The sequence below is a fragment of the Ochotona curzoniae genome, unplaced genomic scaffold (assembly GCF_017591425.1).
Source record: "Ochotona curzoniae isolate NIBS_2020 unplaced genomic scaffold, NIBS_Ocur_1.0 contig_4560, whole genome shotgun sequence".
Lineage (NCBI taxonomy): Eukaryota > Metazoa > Chordata > Mammalia > Lagomorpha > Ochotonidae > Ochotona > Ochotona curzoniae.
This window is the reverse complement of record NW_024466330.1, coordinates 29,637-47,025: the sequence shown is the minus strand read 5'-3', so window position 1 is coordinate 47,025 and position 17,389 is coordinate 29,637. Positions and strand designations below refer to the sequence as shown.

The following is a 17,389-nucleotide window of genomic DNA, read 5'->3' as shown; positions in this document are numbered from 1 at the left end:
AGGCTGAGGGCATGGCCTGTCCTTTCCTGGCCTCTCTTTGAAAACTCAAGACTTAACAACTATTCATATTGCTACAGAAGGGTAAAGATTACAACATATATCTTCATTATACTTAATATACTTCTTAATATACTCTAAGAATACTAATTTGAAGAAAAAATAATCCACTTAAAAGTGATACTACACCTATAAACTAATTAGCCTTCATTTGTGCCTATATAACAAGTTAAGGGAAAAGGAAAAGATATTCAATCACAGAGTCTAAATCTGGTGTTTGCCAACAAATAAATATCACCAGAATAAGTAAAATCTGACAAGTTATTTGAATTCAAATAGCTACATCAAAGTTTTATTACATCTACAGCAAAGCCAGTATCACTAACCACTGAGACGACACATTTTCACTTCATTTGGAAAGCTCTAAAATATAAGAATTCCATTCTTAGAAAGCAAGCAAACTTAAAATTTAAAGTGATCAGCGTGAGTAAATCTATGGACTACTAATGATCAGCAAATTAAGAAGAATTCTACTAGTTATCTGAGTCAAGGTCAAAGAAACTTGTGAAAACATGAGCTGCCGGGCATGTCCAGCACTAGCCTTTTCCATTTCAAAAGAGGCCAGGACCGGGCCCAGCATGGTAGCCTAGTGGCTAAAGTTCTCGCCTTGAGCACATCAGGAACCCATATGAGCCCCGCTTCCCATCCAGCTCCCAGGCCTGGGAAAGCAGTTAAGGATGGCCCAAAGCCTTGGGACCCTGCACCCACGTAGGAGACCTAGAAGAAGCTCTTGGCTCCTGGCTTTGGATCAGCTCAGCTTCAGCCACTGCGGCCGCTCGGGGAGTGAATCATCAGATGGAAAATCTTTGTCTCCTCTCCTCTTTGTATATTTGACTTTCCAATAAAAACAAATCTCTTTTAAAATATATTTTTATTTTGAATTTTGAATTATGTGGTACAATTTTGTATAGGCTGGGATTCCCCCCTAAACTCCCACCCCCCATCAGATTTTTCTCATTTTGTTACAATAGTGTAGTCTTTCATAAGGAATCATAATTCCATCAGTCTCTTATTTTAGTGTATCCCGACACTGTTGGTACAGACAATGTTAGACAGTCCAGCATCCTATTGTCTACACATGCCCAACAGTTTCATTGGGAATCATGGATCCCAATTCCAACTTCCTGGTAATATGAAAGGGGCAAGGCTGAACTGGTTGGGATTTCCTGATTTCTGCTTTCTGCCTGGCCCAGTCTTCACTGCTGTGGACATTTGGGGACTGAATCAGTGAATCAGTTCTCTCCTGCTTTTTCAAGAAAGAAAAAAAAGCAATTTTGTTTCACCGATTCATTTTTATTTAAAATTATAAGATCCTTCCTTTGGTAGGAACAACCACTCATGTTTGTCATCTATACTACAAACATAAGAAACAGGTGTTTGGTGCAGTGGTTAACATGTTCTTGGCACCTTATATCCCAAATCAGTGTTCGGGTCTTGGAAACCTTGCTTCTCATCCAGATCCCTGCTAATATGTACCTTGAGAAGCAGTAAGTTCTGGGCTCCTGGTAGGACTCGCTGCTGTGGGCATCTCAGTAATTAACCATCAAATAAAAGATACCTGTCTTTCAAATATAAATACTGTAAATATGAATTACATTTTGTGAATGTTTTCAGTTAATTAAATAACAGTTTTTGCTGAGAAGTGGGAAGAAATAACTTCCTACAATGAGGCCAGTCTACAGGGAAGATGAGCTTGAGAATACTGCTAAATTGCATTGAGGGCCGCTATAGGAGCACAACTAGTTAATCTGCCTGCAGCTCCAGTGTACGGTGTGAGCACCAATTCTAGCCCCATCTGCTCCACTTCTGATTCAGTTTTCTGCTTATGAACTGGGAAAGCAGTAGAGGATGGTCCAAATACTGGGGACCCAGCACCCACAGAGGAGTCCCAGAAGAAGCCCCTGGCTCCCAGCTTTGGACCAGCTCAACTCTGGTCATTGTGGCCATTGCGGAGTGAACCAGAGGATGGAAAACCTCTCTCTGTGCCTTTGTCTCTCCCTCTCTTTTTCTCTTTCAAGTAAAACAAATAAAGTTATTTATTTTTTAAATAATGAATACAAATATATTCCATATTCAAAATAAAATAAAACACAGGTATGTACAGGAAAGAACTAAATTTGTCTTACAAATCATAAAGCAGCAACATTTTCTTCAAGAAGATTCTTGATTTTCTTTTCCATTTCTTCAGCGACACATTAGTCATCAAGTAGCATGTTATTTAACTTCATGGTATTTTAAATTTCTTTTTTTCTTCCTGTTATTAATTTCTTACTGTGGCTTTTAATTTAATGGGATGTATATTAACTGTGTAATGCAGACTATCATATCCAGATGTGAGGATACAATGCAGTATGCATCTTTACTTCCAAAGATGAACCCCCAATGAATCTGTTTACTATATCTTGGCAATAGGATGCTGGACTCTCTGCCATTGTCCCTGCCGGCAATGATGGACATATGTCTATTTATGAAGAACTATACTTTAGTAATGATATAGGGGAGCACAGTAGTGAGGGAAGGGGACTTGGGGAGGGGATAAGGGAAATCCCATGGCCTATGGAACTGTACCATAAAATAATAATAATAATTGGCCCCAGCGGAGTGGCCTAGGTGCTAAAGTCCTCACTTTGAACTCACTAGGATCCCATGTGGGCGCCAGTTCTAATCCCGGCAGCCCTGCTTCCAATCCAGCTCCCTGCTTGTGGTTGGGAAAGCAGTGGAGGACGACTCAAAGCCTTGGGACCCTGCACCCGTGTGGGAGACCTGGAAGAGGATCTGGGCTCCTAGCTTCTGATCGGTACTGGCCGTTATGGTCACTTGGGGAGTGAATCATTGGATGGAAGATATTTCTCTGTCTCTCCTCCTCTCGTGTATGTCTAACTTTGCAATAAAAAATAAATAAATCTTAAAAAAATAAATAAAACTGACAGAATTATTTCTACTGTTTTAAGACAGTTTGTGGTATGTTGTTTTGGCAGGTCCAGAAGATAAAGGTAATAAAGAAGATAAAATAGTTTCAATGGTAAAGAATACAAAATTACTAGCAGTTGATTCTACAGTTAGTTTGTTTAATACAAAATGTACAATTCCATGAATTACATTTACACACTCTCTCTGGCTAGCTTAGGCTAGCTTACATTATGTGGCTCTGCAGCATGCCTTCCATTCCTTGCAGCCCTGGCATCCCAAGAACACTTAGGCCTTCCAGACAGTCAGAGAAAAGGCACACGTGTCTCTGTTTTTAGACCCTGGCAAAAGTTCGCTATTTTAAAAAGGAAGGAGAAAATTGCATCTTTCCTTTAAATATTAGCTGTAATTCAACTTGAGTTCATAAATAGGAAGAAATACTATTTAACACTTCTGGTAGGAGTGGATTAATTACTTAAAAGATTTACTTGATGGTTAATTTTGCATATACACATGCATAATGGGTCGAGAGGAGATTGAAATCTTTGTACACTTGATCTGAAGATCAAGTATATAAATCATAAAGCAGTACTTAGATATTTAGTTTTAACAAATCTACAAGGCAATTAAATTAAAAGAGCTGTAGCTTAAATTTGGTCTGATTTGCATTCATAAAACTGAATTCAAATTACACTAATTTTTTAGTAAGAAGTTTCAAAGTTTGTAATTTTCAAAATTTATTCTGATTGTTGCAGAATCAGATTTTATGACAAGAAAAGCTGAACAATTGTAACTAATGACACCATGATAAATACCTTGTTTGTGGGCCAGAACTCTGTGTTTGTGCAACAAGAATTGGAGTTACCTCTCGACTATTTCCACTCTGTGAGAAGACAGACTTTGTTCCAGTTTGGCCAATTCTTGCAACAGACTGTAAAACAGGGGAAAAAAAAAAATCTAAGGTTTATAGATCATAAACTATACTGTAAAATCCTAACAGATACCATGATACTCCCCATTTACAATGTCCCAATGAAAGTATTAATATACATACTATCATTAAAAATTTTTATTGAAGATTTACAGAGAGGAGAGAAAAACAGAGAAAGATCTTCCATCTGCTGGTTCAATCTCCAAATGGCTGCAATGGCCGGGCTGAACTGGCTCAAAGCCAGGTGTCATGTCAGGAGCTTCTTCCAGGTCTTCCATGTGGCTGCACTGACCCAAGGAGCTGGGCCATCCTCTGCTGCTTTCCCAAGTAAACAGCAGGGAGCAGGATGGCAGGGGAACAGCAGGGAATTAAAGCAGTTCCCATATGGGATACTGGCAATTGCAGGCTGACAACCAGTTGGGTCATTGCACTGGCCCTATATTCACCTTAAAATACAAATTGGGACGAGCATTTAGCCTCGTCGTTCAAACACTGGCTAAAACCGCTTTATCCCACATCAAAGTCCCTGGATTTAATTCCTGGTTCCAGCTTCTTATTGCTGAATCTAACAGGTGCTAAAGAAGGCTCAAGTAACTAGGATTCCTGTTACCCACAGGCAAACTCAGGATTGAATTTTCACCTCCCACCATCAGTTTCAGCCCATGTCAAATAATTGAGGGCATTGAGGGGATAAACCTGCAATTAGTGCGCTCATTGCCTCCCTGTCTCTAAAATAAATAAACCAACATAGGAAAATTTTAAAGAGATCTGAAAGACAATGTCACAGAAAGAGACTTAGATGGTCTTCCATTTGCTCATTCATTCCCCCAAACAGCCACACAACAGCCAGAGCTGGGCCACCTGAAGCCAGGAGCCTCATTTAGGCTCCCACATTAGTAGAGGGCCATCTTCCCATGCTTTCCCAGGTGCATTAGCAGCAGGCTGGATCAGAAATGGAGCAGCTGGGACTCTTGACTAGGGCTCATGTGGAATGCTGGTACCACAGGAAGACTTACCCACTTGCTGTATCACAGTACTGGTCTGTTAAGATTTTTTTTCCCCGTTCCTTAAGACTTTTTAAAAAACAGGGGCCGTGGGTAATTGGCATAGTGGCCCAAGTTACTTCTTGAAATGTTAACATTAGAGTGTCTACTTTGAGTGTGGGCTACTCTATTCTCCATCCAGCTTCCTAATAAAGCACAGCCTGGGAGACTGTAGATGACAGCTCAAGCACTCAATACAAGGGAGGCCAAGATGCAGCTCCTGGGTCCTGGCTTCAGCCTTACCCAGTCCTGGCTCTTGCAAGCATTTGGGGAGTGAATCAGATTTCTGTCTCTTCCACTCTCGGCCTATCTCGTTGTCTTTCAAATAAAATGAAGATAAGTAGAATTTTAAAAGAAAAGTGATAGGGCCAGCACTCTGGTTCAACTGGCTAAAGTGCTAGAATCCCATTCGGGGCCAGTTTGTTTCCCAGCTGCTCAGCTTCCAACCTAGCTCACTGGTTATGGCCTGGGAAAGCAAGGGAGGACGGCCCAAAACTTTGGGACTCTGCACCTACGTGAGAGACCCAGAAGTTGTTTCTGGCTCTGGATCACCTCAACTCCAGCTGTAGCCACTTGAGGAGCGAATCAGCAAATGGAAGCTCTTTCTGTTTCTCCTTCACTCTTACCTTTCCAATGAAAAATAAACAAAGCTTAAGGGGCGTCTGAGAGCCAGAGAGGTGGTGTTGGGAAGGAAGCAGTATGTCCGCGGAAGCCCCCGAGACAGCCTCCGCGGAGGAGCAGAAGGAAATGGAAGATAAAGTGATTAGTTCAGAGAAAGCTGAAGAAGCAAAATTAAAAGCAAGATATCCTCTTTTGGGACAAAAGCCTGGAGGTTCAGATTTCTTAAGAAAACGACTGCAGAAAGGGCAAAAATATTTTGATTCTGGGGATTACAACAAAATGGCAAAAGCAAAAATGAAGAACAAGCAACTTCCTGCTGCAGCCCCAGATAAAATGGAGGTCACTGGCAATCACATTCCCACTCCTCAGGACCTTCCTCAATGGAAACCCTCCCTTGTTGCTAGCAAGCTGGCTGGCTGATTAAAAGAGCTGAACTGCATGGAAAAAAAAGAACAAAGCTTAAAGAGAGAGAGAGAGAACAGCACTAAGAAATAAATAGAAAGTATTAATAGCAATTAATAATTGAAAATTCTGATTAAAGAGCCAAACCATGGTGGTGTAGGTTGAGCCTCTGCCTGTGGTGCTGCCATCCCATCTGGGTGCTGGTTGGAGTCCCGACTGCCCCAGTTTCGATCCAGCTCCCTGTTTATGTGCCTGGGGAAGAAGTGGAGGATGGCTTAAGTCCTTGGGCTCTCGCATCCTCATGGGAGATCCAGAAGATGCTCCTGGCTCCCGGTTTCAGGCAGGCCTACCTCCAGCCATGCAGCCATTGGGCAGTTAAGCAGGAGATAGAAAATAATCTTTAAAAAAAGAAAATTTTGATTACTGTAGAAAACCCAAAGATGCTGGTTTCTAGAGCTAATATTTCTTTCCAGGGGTGGACATTTGATTAGTAACTAAGATACTACCTGGGATGCCTGCCTGTCACACACATCAGAGCACATGGATTTGAGTCTGGCTCTACTGGCTCGGCCTCTGTTGCAGCTCTTGCTAATGTGAGCTTTGGGAAGGAACCTGTCACCCTCATGAAACCCAGGCTGAGTTTCCAGCTCGTGGCTTCAACCTAGACCATCCTGGTTGCTGTAGGAATTAGGCAAGTAAAACAGCGGATGGGAGATCTCTGGCTTTCTGCCTTTTACATAAAAACATGTAATATTTCTCTTTAATTTGCTTCATTAATTGGGCCCTACTCCCTTGGAAGAAAAAAAATCTTTGCTTGCCTCTTGTGTCCTCTCTGATTTCTATTCATTATCACCACCCACCTTCTTCATGTCTGATCACAGCCAAAAGGCTGACAAGCCATCACCTATGACTACTCTATCAGTGGATTCTTTTCCCCCACTAGATAATTTTCCTTCAAAACTTATTATTAAGATTTATTTATTTTTATTGGAAAGTCAGACTTACAGAGAGAACAGGAGACAGAGACAAAGATCTTCCATCTGCTGGTTCATTCCCCAAATGACCACAATAGCTGAAGGTTAGTACATCTGAAGCCAGGAGCCAGGAGCTTCTTGTGGGTCTCCCACAGGGGTACTGGGTCCCAAGGTTTCTGGCCATCCTTTATTGCTTTCCCAGGCTATAGGCAGGGAGCTTGATAGCATGTACAGCAGCTGGGACACAAATTGGTGCTCACATAGGATCCCAGCATGTAGAAATACAGGATTAGCCAATTGATCCAACGCATGAGGCCCTCTTCTTGCTCCTCTAAATTGGGACAACTACACTAAAGTCAGTCCTGTCACTTCTTTAATTATTAAAGAACTACATTCAGTATTCACTGTTATACTTGGCTTGATAATTTTAGTTGATAATGCATTTTGGATCTAACCATGTAATTTTTGGGGAAACACTTTGTAATAGATAAGAACAGAAGAGGAAGAAGTAGATTAAGTTACTGCAATCCTATACCTGGTTCACTACCTAAACTGTCCTAAGTTGCTATAGTTCTTCCATGTGCATGTGTGTGTTTTAAGATTTATCTATTTATTCAAATGTCACAGTGACTGAAAGGGAAGCAGAGGGAAGGGCTTGAGAAGTTGAGCTACCACCTGTTGCCTCCTAGGCCCACTAGTTGGAAGTTGGTTGCAAAGCTGAGTAGCTGGGCGTCACACCAGGCACCTTGGTGAAGGATACAAGTATTCCAAACTGTGGCTTAACATGTCTGTCACAATGTCCTCCGCAGCATTTACTATTTTGACCTACTTCATCTGGCATACTGTCAATCTACTCTCTTTTAACTGCAATAAAAGCATTTCCATAATTGCATGTCACTGCATAATAAAACAATATCGGGTAGTTGTTCACTTTTAAAAATCAGGTTTAAATCAGCTCATATATGGGCCCAGTGCGGTAGCTCAACAGACTAATCCTCCATTTGTGCAAGTGACAGCATCTCATAAAGGCATCAGTTCGTGTCCTGGCTCCTCCACTTCTAACATAGATAGAGAGAGAGAGATACATAGATAGATTTTATTGGAAAGTTGGGTATACAGAGAGGAGAGACAGAGAGAAAGATCTTCTGTCCAGGTGGCCGCAATGGATGAAGCTGAGTCAATCCAAACCCAGGAGCCAGGAGCTTCTTCCGGGTTTCCCATGCAGGTGCAGGGTCCCAAGGCTTTGAGCTGTCCTCAACTGCTTTCCCAGGCCACAAGCAGGGAGCTAGAAGGGAAATGAAGCAGCCAGAATATGAATGCTGGCGCCCATGTGGGATCCCAGGGCGAGCAAGGTACGAATTTTAGCCACTAGGCTACCACACCGCATCTGCTCCTCTACCTCTGATCCAGCTCTCTGTGGTCTAGAAAGGCAGTGAAGAATGACCCAAGTCCTTGGGAAACCACAACGATAGGGAAGACCCACAAGAAGCTCCTGGCTTCAGATTGGCTCAGCTCCAGCCATTGTGCCATTTGCAGAGTGAATTAGCAGATGGAAGCTTTTTTTCTCTGTCTCTCCTTTCTGCAAATCTGCCTTTCCAATAAATGAATAAATAAATAAATATTTGAAACAACAATAGGGCCCAGCATGATAGCAGAGCGGTTAAAGTCCTCGCCTTGAATGCACCAGGATCCCATATGGGTGCCGGTTCTAATCCAGCGGCCCCACTTCCCATCCAGCTTCCTGCTTGTGGCCTGGGAAAGCAGTCAAGGATGGCCCAAAGCTTTGAGATCCTGCACCCGTGTGGGAGACCTGGAAGATTCTTCTGGCTCCTGGCTTCAGACTGGCTCAGCTCCAGCCATTGCGTCTGCTTGGGGAATGAACCATTGGACGGAAAATCTCCCTGTCTCTCCTCCTCTTTCTATATCTGCCTTTCCAATAAAAATAAACACATCTTAAATAACTAACTAATAAATAAAAGTAAAACAACAATAAAACCAATACCCACAAACATACACACACAGAAGAAAACAGCTCATAATATATGCTACCTTGCAGTTCCTTTTTAACTATTCAGAGTTTTGAATACCATTCCCTAGCTAATATACAGAAAAAAATGTTTGCAGCCTCAACAATACTTATGAGTAAAGAGCAAGTATGTTTTTACACAGGTGAAGGGACCGCATCCGTTAGCCATTTGTTAACAACTTACTTAACTTGCACTTCTTTAAATTCTATGAAGTGTGGAAACAGACATTTCAAATCTACCATCTTCTCTAATTTAATTATTTTAATTTTTACAGAAGATATTTTGTGCACTCTACTATCATATAGCTATGAAAACAATGAAAGAAGTGTCTCATAAATGTATTACAGTATTTACTACAAGAATACTGACAAATATCTTTGATCTTGACACATTTGAGTACCCACTATAAAAATTGTATTAACCCAAATATCTGCTTTATCTAAATACACTTGTTTTCACACAATTATTAGTGGTAACAATAAAAAATAAAAAAGTAAATAAACTCCACTGGAGCCAGCATTGTTGTATAACAGGTAAAGCTTCTGCCTGTGGCATTGCCATACCTAATGGGTAAATGCCCTGGCTGCTCCACTTAATGTCCTATCCAGCTCCCTGATAACGGCCTGGGAAAAGCAGCAGAAGATGGGGCAAGTGCTTGGGTCTGCCACTCATTTGGGAGACCTGGAAGAAGCTCCTGGCTCCTGGCCAGACTGGCTGTTGTAGCTACCTAGGGAATGAATCAGCAGACAGAAGATCTTAATCTCAGTGTAACTCTGATTTTCAGATAAATAAATTAATTAAAACAAAAAAATCACATGCACACAGTAGTGGGAACAAGTGAAAAGGCAACTATAATCTGTTATTTATGTTAAATATGATAGAAACAATTATCTTGGCTAAAAAAGGAAAATATATTATTTAGCTATATGCTGACTGAAGTAAGCTTTCTGAGTTCTAATCTTTTTTTTTTTAATGATTTATTTTTTATTTTAAAGTCAGAGTTACAGAGAAGAGAGGGAGAAACACAGAAAGAGAGAATCTTCCATTCATTGCTTCACTCCCCAGATGGCCACCATGGCTAAGAGCCAGCAGCTCATCCAGCTCCCACGTGGGGTAGAAGGGGCCCCAAAATTTGGCTTATCCTTGGATGCTTTCCAGGGTCACACACAAAAAACTGCATAGAAGCAGAGCAGCTAGAACTCAAACTTGCATCCAGAGGGGGTGTTGGTGTTGCAGGCTGAGGCTTTAGCCATTACACCATAACACTGGCCGTGAGTTCTAACCCTACTGACCAAAAGAACAAATGGTTTTCTCCTAATATAATGAAGAGGCTATGACAATGATGACATTCTTTCACTTCTTCAGCAACTCTAGAACAGGCATGTGGCACAGTGGTTAAGATGTCACTTGGGCTATTTCATCCAGTACAGGAGGGCCTGGGTCTAGCTCCTAACCTACTCCAGTGCCAGGTTCTTGCTAAGGTGCATGCTGAGGGGTACATGGTGATGGCCAAGTAATGCGTCACTGACATCCACATAGAAGACCCGGACAGAGTCTGAGATCCTGGCTTTACTCTGACCTATTCCCAGCTTGCTCTAGGCCCTTGGAGAGTGAGCTAGGGAATAGATTTTTCTCTGCCTTTCAAATAAACAGAAATAAGCACATTCAAAAAATCACATCACTCTTCTCAAAAACAAAAACAAAAAAACATCTAGAGTAAGGGCAGCTACATAGAGTTGGACCCTCTCTGAACTTCTCACAGACTGTACTTCTAAGCAAATTTTCTTTAATCAATAACAAAGTTAAATTTTACAAGGAAAATACCTTTTTTGTGGGGGCTCCGGTGGATGGCACATCAATTACAGAAGGTGTGTTAGTGTAGTTTTGTAAATAGGATCCATCTCCAGGACTTGGGGTTTCTAATGGCAAAATCCCAAAACTGAGAAGAGGTTGAAATCAAGGTGTCAAAAAGTCATCAAGGCATATATAAAGCAGCAGTATACTTAAATTAGAAGGTCTAAAAGGAAGAGAATGGCAAATCAGTCTTGGGGGCAGTGAGTATCTGAGGGGCAGATTATAAATAAACTGTGAATGTAGACTATTCCACCCACCATGACTAAAACAGGAAAAAAAACTCAAACAGGGAATGACACTGAGCAACAATAACTGTTCTTAGGAGATTTACTAGAAATAAAGAAGAATTATTAATGAAAGCTAAGATCCAAATGATCCAAATTGTTAGGATTTCTGAGCTACAATCACAAAGAAACTGCTGTAAAATCACAAAGAAACTGCTTAGTATCTCCTTCACCATAAAACCAAACTGACACAATCAGCTTTAGCACAGGATCTTAATTTGGATGCTCTTAGATATGTATTCTCTGGGATAGGTCCCTGTATGCACACATATATGCTTTAAATAAACCTGATACAATAATTCATAATTATCTATACTTTCTCCCTGTTTTGGAAAGCAGCACTCCAACAGTCACTAGTGTTGCTCTGTTTATATCACAACATTTCAAAGGATCACTGCTCTCCACCACACAGAGACAGACAGTATCTTTTCATGCACTCTATTATTTTCCTTTTGTTGTGGTTCATTTTCTGAGAATCCTCCTCTATTTCAACAACAACTTATGCTGCTATATAAATTAACTGACATTAGTAATTACTAGGAATCATAAGATCACATAAAATGGCATATTTTAAAGTATCTTTTCTGTGACTTACCTTGGTGTTAATGGGCTAAGAGCAGCTGGTCCTCCTAACAAACTTCGACCTGTTTTTGGTTTATTTTGAACCTGTTTAGCTAATATAGAAGTTCCTGTTCCAAGAGGGACAGTATCTGGTGAAATCACTGCCGAATCAATATAAGACACCGAGGAATCTGTATTCAAGGAGTACTTTGAATTGGAAGATTCTAAATTCAGTCTATTTAATTCCTAAAACAGAAATTTCCACAATGTGACTTACAATACATTATTTAGCTCAGACTATTCCTTTTAGCTTCCACAGTATTTTGAACATTAAAATTTGATATACTTACAATGGTGTCCTGGGGTGTTTCCGTAAGAACTGTCTCAGGCTGTCTGTGAGATAAACTATGATTTGATACTAGTGTTGTACAAGAGTTGGGTAGACAGCTGCTAAAGTTCTGTAAAGATGTTAATTTAAAAGTCTGGTCAGGATCTGGCTTTTCACCTGTGAAGACCCCAGAAAAGAAAAAAAAAATGTTGCCTGTGAGGAAATGAAAGATAAATATTTTTTCAAGTATACATAAATATCTGGGAATAAAGTCTTTTCCACAGTTTCAAAATTCTCCTGCCTGTTTCTGCTAAGCAAAAGTCTCATCCATCTGCCTGTCCACCAACTTACAAAACTTACCCCTAACATAAAGCTGCAAATACAGGAAATAAACTATACTGTAAGGACTCTGATTTACACTAAATCTCAGGAAAATGCAGTCTTCAGAGTCGTTTTCAAAGCAGAAGCAACTAGATCTCATTTTTCTCAAGTTAGGGGGTAAGGTTAGACAGCTGAAACAGTAAAGACCAAAGTCAAAGCACTTCCATGCATACAAGTGCCTGCTAATGCATTCTAGAATACACAGGCTGAGATACTACCCTTTCAGGTACCAGATTTCTCTGGGAGCTCTATTATGTCTTTTCTTATCCAGAAAGCTATTTTGGCTACTGTTCTACACACAACAAATCCAGTAGAGGACATATCTGAGGCAGACAGATGGCTAAACAAGAGATTGTTGACTTACTTGGGTTATTTAACGTTGCAAAACCTTTTTCTTGTGAACAGACAGTTTGCATTATTCAGGGAAGGGGTGGGGGTGGCGAGAAGGTGGAGAAAAACGCAGGCACCTTTCCTCTGTCACCTCCACACACTTACCTATTTCACATAATGATTCAAAGGGAGACCAGAGGAAAGGATTTAAACTAAGGCTCTTCTGGTAACATTCTGATCCTTTGGCAAGCCGATCTGTTTTGCTGCGGAGGAAAACAAATGGATTTAAAAATCTGCAAACTCTAAAATACTTATGACATTGTGGGGATAAGAATTAGGCAACATTATACAAGTCCTAAAAGCGCTCTTCTGATATTTCCCTATATTATCAATTTCTTCTTATTAGCACTGTATAAGTTTCTTGTCATAACGGAAAACAAATAAAACATGAATTGAAAGAAATGTTAAAAACAACACCCAGTCCAAAACCTTCTTGATGACTATTACTACTTCTAATTTCCTTATACTAAAGTTTCTCAGGAAGACACAGAAAATATTTAAATAGTTTTTTAGTTCTGATTTTTAAGCCCCATGGTTAATTTTGAAAATTATGTGAATGCTTTAAATATAGCATTTGCAAATGAACAGCTTTTAAAACAAGTATCTTTAAAAATTATTTCTTTGAAGGAGTTACAGAGAGGGAAGCAATGAGAGAGAAAGAAAGAGAGAGGCTTCCAGCAATCAGCAACGGGCCAGGCAGAAGCCAGGAGCTTCATCCAGATCTACCTGGGTGGGATCCAGACTGGAAGAGAAACACCCAGGACTCAAAATGATGCCTACGTAAGGATGTTGGTGGCGGCTTTACCCATTATATCACAATGACAAAGTAATAGCTCTTAATGAAAGGGAAAGGCATATTTTTTTTTCTAAATCAGATGAACAAGAATTTATTAGAAATCTAGAGAATATTCCTGGAGAGAATGAGTTAGTTGATAATGATTCACTGACAAGAGTTAAATTACCTGGTCTGAGGTTCAAGCACTTTTAATATCAAATGGAAATAACTGAAGATACAATAATGCTCTCACAATTCTAAGGTTTTTATAAAAGAAGCATTTTGCATCTAGGCAGGATTTTCAAAGGAATGTTCACGTGAAACAATCAGTGAAAACACACATCATCTGCTTACATGATACCCATGGAATCCCGGAGAACTGTACAGAAAGCAGTTTATCTATCTATTTGAAAGTCAGAGATAGAGAGAGAGGGAGAGACACAGATCTTCCTTCCATCTGCTTGCTGGCTCACTCCCCAGAAGCTTGCAACAAGGAGCAAGAAGAAGCCAGAGCCAGGAACGTGGGCGCATGGGCCCAAACACTTGGACCATTTCCACTGGTCTTCCAGGTCAGCAGTAGGAAACTGGATCAGAAGCAGAGCAGAAGGCCCGCGAAGCAGCAGCCACAGGGGGTGCTGGCCCTGCAGGTGGTGGTTTTACACACTTAGCACAACTCCTAATCCTCTTTGGGGACTAGATTATGGTTTGTTTCATTTCCAAATTCTCAAGTGAACAGAATATAGAATAAAGAGTATAATAAAGACTTCCAGTTAAAGGATACCCAGTTTTCCACACTTGCCTAAGGTAAGTTACTAAACTCATGGACAAAATGGGAGGAAGCAAGAGTACCAGGCAGATTTTTGGAAAACGTTAAGTCTTGTCAAAGCCAACACTTAAAAATAAAATTTCTTTTAAAATGTTTACTTATTCATCATGGGTCTGGTGTGACGGTTCAGTGGCTAAATCCTCATCTTACATGTGCTGGGATCCTAGATGGGTGCCTGTTCATGTTCCAGCTGCTCTACTTTCCATCCAGCTCCCTGTTTCTGGCATGGGAAAGCAGTCAAGGATGGCCCAAAGCCTTGGAACCCTGTAGCTGTGTGGAAAACCTGGAAGAAGCTCCTGGCTCCTGTCTTCGGATTGGCTCAGTTTGGGCAAAGCAATGGCACACATCGTATCATACTCCCTGGGTTCAAACCCCAGCTTTGTTTCTGATTCCAGTTCACTTCTGCTGAGCACCCAGAGACAGCAAATGATGACCCAAGTAAATGAATTCCTGAAACCAACATGGGAGACTCAGATTGAGTTATTGGCTCCTGGTTTGAGATTGATCCTGCCCTGGCTATTGTAGGTAACGGGGGGGAGCGGGGGTAAACCACAGGATGGGTGATCTTTCTCAAATCCAAGTACTAACCAGGCCAGACCCTGCTCAGCTTCCAAGATCAGACGAGATTGGGCACATTCAGGGTGGTATGGCCGTAGACTGGATGATCTTTCTATACTTTCTCCATTACTATACTCTGATTAATCTAGCTCTCCTGTCAAATAATTTTTTTAAGATTTATTTATTTTTATTGGAAAGGCAGATTAAGAAAGAGGAGGAGAGACAGGGAGATTTTCCGTCCAACGGTTCATTCCCCAAGCAGACGCAATGGCTGGAGCTGAGCCAATCCAAAGCCAGGAGCCAGGAACTTCCTCCAGGTCTCCCACACATGGGTGCAGAGTCCCAAGGCTTTGGGCCATCCTTGACTGCTTTCCCAGGCCACAAGCAGGGAGTTGGATGGGAAGTGGAGCTGCTGGATTAGAACCGGCGCCCATATGGTATACTGGTGCATTCAAGGCGAAAACTTAAACCACTACGCTATCATGCTGGGCCCGTGTCAAATAATGTTATACTCTTCAAACATCTACTTCTTTTGGAAGTCATCTCTTAGTTAACATCTCAAATCTCTTCTTTTTGTAAGACTTATTTTTGAGAGGCAGATATACAGAGAGAAGAGACAAAGATGTTCCATCCTTGATTCACTCCCCAAATAGCGACAATAGCTGGAGCTGATTCAATCTGGAGCCAGGAGTCGGGGGGTTTCTTCTGGGTCTCCCACTTCAGTACAGGGGCCCAAGGACTTAGGCCATAAATATAGAGTTGGATCAAAAGTAGTGCAACTGCACATGAACTGGCACCTATATGGGATATTGGCGCTTGCAGGTAGAGGATGAGACTGCTGAGCTACCACACCAGCCTGGTCACTTCTCAATCAGGTAGAACTGATCATTCTCTTATTTGAACAAAACAGTGCTCATATTTTATCACAACACTTCTTCTTTTATTGTGATAGCTAGAACTTTCAAACATTTACTGCTCCTCCCTTTCTATTCTATAATTCACTGAGGGTGGGAATTGTGAGTTATTTATCTTTACATTCCTAGTACCAAGGTCTGTATCTACCTATAATGAGCAGATGCATCCCAAGTTTCTGAATGAATGACAAGAATCAGTTATATAAAGGCAACTCATTACACCCAGGTTCTTTTCTTAACTTAAATGAAGACACTAATATATATCTTTACTTATTTCTCTGTATTCGCATTAATGAATAGACAAACCTCTTCAACATATGGCAGTGGGTCTCAAAATTCAGCCAAACACTTCATTCTGCTCAACATTAAATTTTGAAGGCTTTAAAAAACTACCTCTCGGGCCCGGCGCGGTGGCGCAAGTGGTTAAAGGTCCTCGCCTTGCACGCCCGGGATCCCATATGGGCGCCAGTTCTAATCCCGGCAGCCCTGCTTCCCTTCCAGCTCCCTGCCCGTGGCCTGGGAAAGCAGTTGAGGACGGCCCAAAGCTTTGGGACCCTGCACCCGTGTGGGAGACCCGGAAGAGGCTCCTGGCTTCGGATCGGCATAGTATTGGCCCGTTGTGCTCACTTGGGGAGTGAATCATCGGACGGAAGATCTTCCTCTCTGTCTCTCCTCTCTGTATATCCGCCTTTCCAATAAAAAAATAATAAAAATAAATCTTTAAAAAAAAAAAACTACCTCTCAACTAGCCCGAATTTATCAGATGCTATCCTGGTTCATGAATCAGCAGCCCTCAGTCACTGTTTCTATGAAGTGACAGAGGACATTTACTTATGTGAAGCATTACTTATGGGTACACCGTAACTCCCATTGTATCCTCACTATATCCCCTTCTTCTCAACTCCAAAAGGACTTGATAACTTTGAATTCATACTCATTTTAAAAATTCAAGTAAGTGTAAACATTATTTGCAAAATCACTATTGTAGGACATTTCTTATGACATATTTCAAAATCTCTGATCTACTAAATGAAGATCATTACTGAAACTTGTCTTGAAGTCTCTTTCTGAGGAGCACAGTCAAACACAGGATTAGAGCAAGCATAGCGGGTCACATGAGGACCTTTCAGCAAGGTGATATCACAGTCACATTCTGTGCACTCACACTTCTGCAGTGCCGAGCAGCTACTACTATGCCTATGCAGAGTCAGAAACAGGTTCAATAGTTCCACCATTTAACAGGTTTCAGAAGGAATGGAATCAGACGATTGTATACGACTCAAACAATTGATACTTCACACAGACCAACACTGGTTTTTATAAAAAAAACATTCTCACTTGGAAATCATTTTTCTAGCAGTATGAATCACTTTTACTCACCAATACACATGTCCCAACAAAGAAAGAGTAAAGCAAGCTGAATCACCAAACTCAGTAACAATATCATCATAGCTTTTCTGCTTATTAAACACTCCGCCAGATAAGATCTGTTCCCCTTCTGCAAGCCTTTAAAATACAAATTCACAGATTTTTAAAAATCAGTATACAAAGTACTT

General features: G+C 41.0%; 2 protein-coding genes across 11 annotated transcripts in view; one reads left to right on the top strand and one right to left on the bottom strand.

The window, feature by feature from the left end:
- Positions 1 to 17,389, bottom strand: part of CDC27 (cell division cycle 27) — a 51,466-nt gene that overhangs the window by 17,704 nt on the left and 16,373 nt on the right. For 5 of the 10 annotated variants that reach the window (XM_040986833.1, XM_040986835.1, XM_040986837.1 and 2 more), the window contains 6 exons: positions 17,214 to 17,339; positions 12,866 to 12,963; positions 12,012 to 12,166; positions 11,696 to 11,907; positions 10,787 to 10,901; positions 3,780 to 3,895 (listed from right to left, as the gene is read on the bottom strand). In XM_040986833.1, coding sequence (XP_040842767.1) covers positions 3,780 to 3,895; positions 10,787 to 10,901; positions 11,696 to 11,907; positions 12,012 to 12,166; positions 12,866 to 12,963; positions 17,214 to 17,339 — 822 coding nt within the window. Of the gene's footprint in view, positions 1 to 3,779; positions 3,907 to 6,108; positions 6,214 to 10,779; positions 10,902 to 11,695; positions 11,908 to 12,011; positions 12,167 to 12,865; positions 12,964 to 17,213; positions 17,340 to 17,389 lie in introns of all 10 variants that reach the window. The other 5 variants (XM_040986829.1, XM_040986832.1, XM_040986831.1 and 2 more) reach the window with 2 other exon arrangements.
- Positions 5,595 to 6,016, top strand: LOC121160773 (cAMP-regulated phosphoprotein 19-like). The gene has a single exon (XM_040986841.1). The coding sequence runs from the start codon at positions 5,638 to 5,640 to the stop codon at positions 5,977 to 5,979; it is 342 nt and encodes a 113-aa protein (XP_040842775.1). The 5' UTR covers positions 5,595 to 5,637; the 3' UTR covers positions 5,980 to 6,016.

Excerpts from the sequence above, each read along its gene's own strand:
- LOC121160773 (XM_040986841.1), top strand. The coding sequence starts at position 5,638 with ATGTCCGCGGAAGCCCCCGAGACAGCCTCCGCGGAGGAGCAGAAGGAA.